Genomic DNA, 8898 nt, shown 5'->3' with positions numbered 1-8898 from the left:
TCACCATATCAGCCCCTCCCACATCCCTCCCAAAGCCTCTCACTCTGTCTCCATGACGAGACTCAGCCAAGGCTTACAGCTGGACTTCAATGAGGCCATTCCATTTTGATTTGTTGCACTTTTTATGTTCAGAACATGCACTTCAGAAGTAATTACAAGTTTGATTGCTTCTCATTACAGAAAAGTCAAACATTAAAACTAATTTAAAATCATATCTTCATTCTAAAATTTACTGCATGGTTATAATAAATGTTTTAGCTTTGAGTGCAATTATGGGACAAAATATTGGAATATATGTATAAAAAAATGAAAAGATATTTGTGGTCTGGGATGGAGAAGATGATTTTTATCCATCAAAAGTCACCATATTTGCCATGTCGTTGCATGAAACAATTTTATTAATAGTAAGGTAGGTACCAGAATATCTTTCAATAACGTGGTTCCCTTAAAACTGATTGTTTTGAATTGGACTGAGCTGCACTGGATTTACATGCATTGCGTAGAACTTGATATTGTATATTAGTATATCAATTAAATCAGATTATTTTTACTATTAAGTGCTTTGTATCACTACAGCTTTTTTTTTTTAGAATAAACTCTATTGATCTCACTTTACAACTCTTCGGTTGCATTATTAAGTATCCTGTGGGAAATATAATAAAAGCATGAAACTTTGTCAAAAAAAATGGAAATTTATATTAAGAAGGAATGAGTTTTCCAGGTGCTGTCATCAATATTTAAATTCAAAATAATATACATTCAAAAATGAGACTTTCCCTATCGTCTCATTTGTGAATGGGCTTTCCTCTCATCTCGATATTTGTGAGCAGCTTCCCTGTTTCTGCTGAAGAAGAGTTTCCACACAGGATCAATGTTTGTACAATAAATTTGAGTAATTACTTTGTACACATCAAAGGACACTCACAAATAAAAATTCCCAAAGTACACATAGAGAGCTAAGTTATTTGATAATGAATGTACTATTCTGCACTTTGCACCCTGATAGCTGTGCCTTTCTTGTATCGCCCGGATAAAGTGCGATACAAGAAACAAAAAGGGAAAATAACATAGGCTATTGTAGCATAAATATTCTATACATTTTTTTATTTTAATTTTGTAAAATTATAATATAAATTTAAATACCCTAAAGATGCGTTTTAAGAATTGAAATTGTGGTATTTTTAGTCAGGCGCCACATGGGCAGCCTTTCCAAACAGAAACATTTAGGGTCCATTTGCTTCACGTGTTCTCCTGCTGTTCTGCCACCATGCCGAAGTCAAAGAGGGACAAGAAAAGTAAGAAAAACACATTTTACATGAATATATTGTTTAAGTAGCTCGAGTCTAGTTTATTTTTTAAACATATTACTGACACGTACGATCAATTACCGCTGAGATTTTGCGCCCTGTAGTAGGCTAACCTAGCTTCTTAACATCTTCACACAGCATGGTGGTACTGCAGCTGATGCAGATGTAAAATCTGTTTAAAATCTGTTTAAAATCTGATCTATTCCTCGTATTTTCCTCTTTCAGTCTCATTAACAAAAACTGCCAAGAAGGGGCTGGAATCCAAACAGAAGTTAATCGAGGAGGTGGGTATTTTTCTAAATACCAGGTATTAGCTTTTCCTCTATGTTAAATAAATTGTCTCTTGATCCTTTTTCTTTAGCTACGGAAATGTGTGGACACCTATAGAAACCTGTTTGTATTCTCTGTGGAAAATATGAGGAACAACAAGTTGAAAGACATCAGGACAGCATGGAAACATAGCAGGTAGTAATGACACACGTAATCGGTTTTTGACGGACTTTATAAGTTCAAGCAACAAAGTTTAATATGCTGTATAAAACTTTTATCAGCATTCAAGTTTTTAATCTGACTTTTTAAAGGTCTTTTTATTAACATTTCCTGAGAATTTATGTATTTTATTTTATTAAGCAGCTTTTCACAGTGATATTTTCTTATTCAAGTCAGTTAATTCAAACCTTTAGCATGTCTTGAGACTCATAGAAATGACAACATTTAGCAAGTGTCTGGAACTGTTGTGGATAAAAATTCACTGAAGAATTTACTTTGAATTGGTTTTGTTTAGTATTATGCAGACTTGCATTCATTCTGCATGACTTGGCATATAACAAATTGTTTCTACTGCCAGACTTTTTTTTTTCTTGGTTTATGTCTCACAGATTCTTCTTTGGCAAAAATAAAGTGATGATTGTTGCTTTGGGAAAAGGACAAACAGATGAATACAAAGATCATTTGCACAAGGTAAGAATGAATGGCTTTACAAACCTATCCAACTGTTAATGCAATATTATTTTGATTCCTGCAGAAAATTAAACCTATTGTGATTGCCATGTTTAGGTCAGCAAGTATTTGCGTGGAGAGGTGGGAGTACTTTTCACTAACAAAACAAAGGATGAAGTACAAGAGTAAGTATGAGTCTCCTGAAGTCCACATTGCTCCAGTTCTTCTCGACAATCTGCTCATAGGATGGCTGCACGTTGGGCTTTGCTTGCAGATATTTTAACCATTTCAAAGAGACGGACTACGCTCGCGCAGGCAACCAGGCACAGATGGACGTAACGCTGGAAGAAGGTCCACTTGAACAGTTTCCTCACTCAATGGAGCCTCAACTGAGACAGTTGGGACTTCCCACTGCTTTAAAGAAAGGTGAGAATATGAACAGCAGTGCAAACTTGGGGCAAAAAGCGGGGCAAGTTGTAATAAAAAATTCTTTACATGTTTACTAGATGTGCCAAAAACTGAAAAATCTGATAGGTTGGCTAATCTAGTTTTAATAGTGTTGTTACTAGGTGGGTTGGCCGATGAACTCGGCACATTCGTTCAAAGAGTTTGTCTGAAAATAGTAGTTTCATTGAAATATTTAATACCAGTTTTCAATCTTTTTCACAGGAGTGGTAACGCTGCTCAAAGCCTACGATGTCTGTAAAGAAGGTGACGTTCTGACTCCTGAACAAGCTCGGCTTCTGGTGAGGTTTTTGACTTCATGTGAATCTAAAACTTTTTCTTCTTCATAAGTTAAAACAGTTTTATCTTCCTCTTGTGTTCACAGAAACTGTTTGCCATTGAGATGGCAGAATTCAAAGTGCAGATCAAATGTATGTGGAACTCGGAGACAGGCGAGTTTGAGAGTTTGGCTGGTGAAGAAGAGCCTGTGGAGGAAAAGGATGATGAAGATGATGATGATGCAGAATAAAACTTCTGCAAAGAAAGCTAACATTTAAAAGCAGATGGACTTATTTGGAAACTTACCACTTTTTTTTTTACGATAAAATGACTTCAAAACAGGAACTTGTAATATGGTGAATTTAATATTTGTACAGAGTTCTTCAGTAAACACTGAGCTTGCCATTTTGTGAAAATGCTTTTTACATTTATACAGCAAAGTGTTTTTACATCAACAGATTTGGAGCTGATTAGGTTAAAACACATGAACTTAACCTGATCTGTAGACTACTAAACCAGAATTTTAAAAAAAAAAGTTTAATTAGTTTTTAATATTTAAAAAATACAATTTTATTGGTATAGGCAAACTATTTGATGCAAGTCTCTTCATCTGAAGTAGTTGGGACACTCATGGGCTACAAGGTCCCAGGCCTCCTTGAAGGCTTGGACCACACTCTGATCCAGAGGACCTTCTTCAGCTGCAGCCAGGTTCTGCTGAAGGTGCTCCATATTTGACATTCCAATGATGACTCCGTCTCCAAGATCACCCTGAATACAGTGTTCAGAGAGCAGTCAGTGTAGTTTGGGTTTGTAGCAAAACAAGGCTGCATACAGTCATGTCAAGAGCTGTAAACATATTTCAGACAACTTTGTAAGTATAAACACCAGTTCACACAATCCTGCCAAGAATTTCTACAAAACTTGCAAAAAAAACAACTAAAGAGGCAGACTGAAAGTTGGACAGACGGTTGGAAGGTGAAATGATTAATAAAACAATGGATGGATAAATGGACACTATTTTTAGAGAACGCAATCGAGAATAACATTTGAAAGTACAAATCTTTCCATTATCTAAAATTGACTTTATACAGGCTGCATTGGACTCTGGTTTAAGGGGCAAATGTACAACAGTGGCATCAAGTGGTAGATTTCAAACAACCTGAAAGATTTCGCCTCAAAATCTTGCAGCAGTGAAAACGGCACAGCACAGTTGTCTGTTAAAGTGCAACAGATCAGACCTGGAGCTTAGGTTTCCTTTTCTCCTGCCATTTCTTACAATAAAGACATGAGCGCTGGAGAATCTCATCTGACTGAAATAATTTTTAAAGCATAATGTATTTATAGCTGTCAAGTTTTAAAAACTGGAGCTTATGGAGTAAAAACGCATACACCATTGTGTTTGCCCATCCTTTATGATAAAATAAAAGCAATCCATAAATTTATGTTGCAGTTGGTATTTAAACTTTACATGTACCTTGAGTTGGGAGTGGTGGTACATCCAGCGCATTGCAGCAGAAGTCATGGTGGGTTTCTCAGAGCCATAAGCGCTCTCTAATGCCTTCAGAACCAACTCTATAGCCTGGAAATGACTCAGCTTCCAGTATCTTAAACACAGAACAGCAACTGTCATGGATGCAGATAACTATGGTTACCATTGACATGCAATAGCAGGACATAAGTTGCTCGTCTTTCACCTGTCTCTGTATGCTGCAGCCCAGTTGTTGCCAAAGAATCGACCAGTAGGCTGAGAGCTGTCTTTGTCCTCATAGTGGTATTTCCCTGTCAGGAGACCGCCTGAAGACAAGGAGCCACATCGGCACTCAGACATGTCCAGATGACAACAAAAATATAGAAAACGTCCAATATAATAAGAAAAATCCAAAGATGCTTACAATTTAGTTCTGCTCAGAACTTAAATAAATCTATTTTAATGCAAAAAATATGTACATGAAATTATTAGGTGATTCAAAAGTTGGATAAATTACACGAAACAGAAGTTAAAAACATTGAAACACCTGTTTTCTTATTGCAAACAAAATAAGGTTTCAAAGAATCAGGAATTGTGCTTCAAATAAACTGTTTGGTGCACGATAACCCAATCTAGAGTCGACGTATTTAAATGTTCACGATTTTCAATACAGCTCAAAGTTAGTCCAGAACCCCAAAGAACTTTTCTTAATTTGTGGAAATTCAGTGGAATATAATTGTTTTATATTCGATTCTTAAGAGTGTAATAATTAATTTTTTAAACCTAGAAATTTCACTCTGGAAAATTGGTTTTTAAACATTAATCTTGCTAGAGTTCTTTGAATAAGAGAGAACCATTTTATGATTAATCACAGAAGAAAGTACCTGCGAGAGGATTGTATGCATAAAACTTCATTCCATAGTATCTCAGGCACGGTAGCAGTTCTGTCTCCACCTGTCTTGTTGTAGCGTTGTACATTCCCTGAGAAGTTGTGAGGTTTAGTAATAAAACAAGCAGGTGAAATAATAAAGTGGAAAAGGTTTCACTACTTCTAGATTTAGACAATAATTTTTAATGACTACACTCTGTTTTATTGGCTTTTCATGTGATCGAAATTAGCACATATTTGTTAAATAGAAAGACTTTTTTTTTTAAATCCTATGAATGTAGCCTGTTTCTTGGTTCATTGTGAAATCCTAAAATAAGATCCAAGTCAAGGAACTATCTTACCACTATGAAAGTATGAAAGTTCCTTTTGCTTTAACTGACCGCATCTTCGGATTTCTGTTCCGAACATTCAGCAAATTTGAGAAACAATATATATTTGTGATTATTATAATTTTGGTGAAATATTGATATTCAAATCTTTCCTTACTTACAGATTCTTACTTAATTACTTACTGAAAACCTACTTTGTTTTAAGGTTGTTTAGGAATAAAAATGGAAAAATATCTGATTATGTCTTCACTAATAAAATACTTTATTAGTGAAATAATACCTGATAAACAGTGGGAACAATCCAGCTGTTGTGTTTGCAGATGCATGCAATTTCAGCAACTTCCCAAGACGCGTAGTTTGACAGTCCAAGCTCTTTGAATTTTCCCTGTAGGTGATAATTTTTACATTAAATCACACTTTAATGTCCTCTAAAATATAAGAAAACAGCCTCCAAAGTTCAAAGAAGCAGCTTATTAAATGTTATATTTGCACACCACGCTACTAGATAATTTTCAACTAAACACTGAAGTTACCAAGTAAGCTCACCTCTTTGTGGAGCTCATTGCAAGCCCTGAGAGTTTCCACGATGGGGTTTTGATGATCAGGAGCATGAAGGTAAAAGAGGTCCACGCAGTCAGTCTTCAGTCTCTTCAGGGAGGTTTCCAGCTGCGAGCGGACGCTCTCCGGCTTCAGGGTTTTCCCATCCCATGGGTTTGCCTTGGTTGCTATGCTTACTGTGAGGAAATGAAATAATTCCTAGACTGAAATCTTATGTTATTTAATTATCTTAACACACTTCGGACAACATAAGCTCGCTTGCTATTTTAGTTACTAACCAAGATTGGTGCCAACATGCTTCATTAGTTTGATTCTTTTGGCACAATGGGATTTACTGGACTGTCTCCATGACAGTCTCTCTTCACAAATGATTGAATTTGTCTCTGAGGTTTGTGGTGATTCGATGAATAGTTAATGTTGGGTGCAATTAAGCAGTAACAAACATTCCTGACATACAAAGGTTTAATGGCATCACATTTTTCTGAATTTTAAGGGAGGAATTTTAATTTTTAAAGCGAACTATTCAGCTATTCTATTTCAGTCATAATAACTGAGAGGCATCAGCTGCCATGTACTTATCACCCTCCATGTTTGGCAAACCTAAATAAATTACAAAACCGCGTCCACTTATGAACTTAGGTAAACTTTAAACTGCACAAACTGAACAAGGCTAGAAGTTGAACAATGAACTCCGACCTTAGGGTCATCTCACTGAGCACCTTTCATAGAATATGTTGCTGCCACCTAGTGGTCAAAAATAAAAACTACAATATTTTTTCTGCAAACGTAAAAAACAAACAAGTGTTTCAAGACTTCTGGACTTATTCCTTTTACCTCTCAATGAGTCCTTCACAAAATCCAGCATGCTGTTGTCTAACGGTGCTGGGAAAACTTTACTTAAAGTTCTCCTTGCACTTACTTAAAAACTCAGGTTGAGTGTGCATGCGTTCAATCTACCTGTTTTGGGAAGGTTCATGTCTCCTATGATGGCCTCCGATTTCCCATCCACGTACATGAAGGCTGTGTCCACCTGCTTGTGCCCCCTGTCCAGAAAAGCCTTCACCATCTCCCGGCTCTGCTCGGCGTCCGCTCGGCCCCCGAACGCCATGGTTCCCAGTAAAGTAACTGGCCGTTTAACTGGGGACGAAGACATGTTTCTGCAGAGTGCAAGCCGAGGCAAGTGTAGGAGCACGGTTTTTATGTTACTGCTGTGTCTGGCTGTGCAGAGTCCGCCTCTTATTATCCACACCATGCTACAGTACAGCAGCTAGCGTGTGACTGAGGGCAAAGGTTGGATAAAAGGGGAGCGTCTAAAAGTTACTTAGTCGGTAGAAAACGCAAAATATTCCGTGTCAGATTTTACCGTCCGGCTACATCAAGGTTGCTACTAAAGCAGAGCAAGGTTCATTTTATGATCACTTCCTGTGGTGCAGACTCAGGTCAATATTTGTTCGGCTCTCCCTTTTTATCTGTGGTGGTCGCAGCGTTTAGCTGTAGTTCATATTTTTGAACACAGGGCGGCAGCAAATCATCATTCAGCCAAGACCTCTCTTTAATAAAATGAATATTCTAAAAAAAAAATTTAAATGAAATTCTAATTTTAATTCGAAGATATACATGAAACAATCCTAGCATGTTGTTTATTACAATACATTACCTAATTCATACATACATGCAGATCAACAATGTCAGCTCTGATATATAAAGAAATGTGATTTATAGATAATAAAAACACATTTTTTAGTTCTCAGTGTCTGAATATTGTAAAATGCAGTTATAAAAATGTAGATGGAAATGTTACACTACTGCATCATTGTGCCATGGCTGAATGTATCTGTGATGCTTTTGCACCTTTTCATACAACATGTTTTCTTTCTACTAAACTTTAACATGCCTGAATATAGCACTCAGTGTCTGGTCAGCCCCTTTAGCACTGACCTTTTGTGGGCTTCTGGTGAGATGTGTCAACGACTTTCTGCTGAACGTCATCTCCACGCTTGGGATTTTCAATCTGACACCGATTTATTTAAATGTGCTGTGTCCTGAAATAATTAGCTTTTTATTTGTAAGGCTTCAAATAAAAGGTGTGTGTGTGTGCGTGCGTGTGCATCTTCTGCTCTCTGCCTTTCTGTTTTGGCAATAAAAGCTAATGTCTGCGACCTTTGCAGACATGAGTCACATGGGTCATGTCATATCTTACGTGTCTATTTAAATTTTAAGCATTCATTTCTTGTTTGGCAACAGTTCGACCCTGATTCTTGTCTGGCAGAAGTACTTCCAGAAATGAAGATAAAAAAGTTCACCTGATTGTCATTAGTCTAGTTCAGCCAACTGAAGCACATGTCTGAGATGAGCTGATATGCCTGGAAGCTAATTAAACCAGCATGCTGTGGTAAAGCACAGCATGCTGGTTTAATGCTGCTCTGACCCTGGACTCTTCCGGGTCATGAACACATATGAGGGCAATGCAGACTTTGTTTGGAGAACAGCGGTGCTCAGATAGGACTCCTGAACCTCTGGCTGCTCCATCAGCTGTTTTACCCCGCGGAGCGACCGCTTCAGACGATTCCCTGCTGCAGCCGAATACACCCTCTCCTGCTTTGGGGTAATAGCGGCAGTATCCCACCCAACCTGCTCCCCTTTATTTCAGAGGTTGTGCCACTGCGCGCAACATCCTTGGTTAGT

The 8898-nt window shown here is 37.4% G+C and overlaps 2 protein-coding genes across 2 annotated transcripts; one reads left to right on the top strand and one right to left on the bottom strand.

The window, feature by feature from the left end:
• The first annotated feature begins 1214 nt into the window (after positions 1-1214).
• On the top strand, positions 1215-3374 carry mrto4 (MRT4 homolog, ribosome maturation factor). The gene is made up of 8 exons (XM_055027519.1): positions 1215-1295; positions 1533-1591; positions 1669-1772; positions 2186-2267; positions 2364-2431; positions 2521-2672; positions 2916-2992; positions 3076-3374. Exons 1-8 carry the CDS (start codon positions 1268-1270, stop codon positions 3217-3219), a joined length of 714 nt encoding a protein of 237 aa, XP_054883494.1. The 5' UTR covers positions 1215-1267; the 3' UTR covers positions 3220-3374.
• On the bottom strand, positions 3316-7629 carry akr7a3 (aldo-keto reductase family 7, member A3 (aflatoxin aldehyde reductase)). Its single transcript, XM_055027518.1, has 7 exons — positions 7171-7629; positions 6202-6389; positions 5936-6040; positions 5322-5418; positions 4664-4763; positions 4444-4573; positions 3316-3737 (listed from the first exon to the last, which is right to left on the bottom strand). The coding sequence occupies exons 1-7, from the start codon at positions 7463-7465 to the stop codon at positions 3576-3578; spliced, it is 1077 nt and encodes a 358-aa protein (XP_054883493.1). The 5' UTR covers positions 7466-7629; the 3' UTR covers positions 3316-3575.
• Between the last annotated feature and the right edge of the window lie 1269 nt (positions 7630-8898).

Source organism: Poeciliopsis prolifica, unplaced genomic scaffold, assembly GCF_027474105.1.
Source record: "Poeciliopsis prolifica strain line A6 unplaced genomic scaffold, Auburn_PproV2 SCAFFOLD003, whole genome shotgun sequence".
In the NCBI taxonomy this organism is placed as follows: domain Eukaryota; kingdom Metazoa; phylum Chordata; class Actinopteri; order Cyprinodontiformes; family Poeciliidae; genus Poeciliopsis; species Poeciliopsis prolifica.
Note: the sequence above shows the minus strand (reverse complement) of the source record. Positions and strands in the feature narration are given on the sequence as shown.

What these genes read in the sequence shown, in the direction of transcription:
- mrto4 (XM_055027519.1), top strand. Translation starts at nt 1,268, where the DNA reads ATGCCGAAGTCAAAGAGGGACAAGAAAA. An exon ending in ACAAAGATCATTTGCACAAG is followed by an intron (nt 2,268 to 2,363) that starts GTAAGAATGAAT and finishes TGCCATGTTTAG; the next exon opens with GTCAGCAAGTATTTGCGTGG. An exon ending in CTGAACAAGCTCGGCTTCTG is followed by an intron (nt 2,993 to 3,075) that starts GTGAGGTTTTTG and finishes TTGTGTTCACAG; the next exon opens with AAACTGTTTGCCATTGAGAT.
- akr7a3 (XM_055027518.1), bottom strand. Translation starts at nt 7,465, where the DNA reads ATGGTGTGGATAATAAGAGGCGGACTCTGCACAGCCAGACACAGCAGT. An exon ending in CATGAACCTTCCCAAAACAG is followed by an intron (nt 6,390 to 7,170) that starts GTAGATTGAACG and finishes ATTTCCTCACAG; the next exon opens with TAAGCATAGCAACCAAGGCA. An exon ending in ACCACCACTCCCAACTCAAG is followed by an intron (nt 3,738 to 4,443) that starts GTACATGTAAAG and finishes CACTGTATTCAG; the next exon opens with GGTGATCTTGGAGACGGAGT.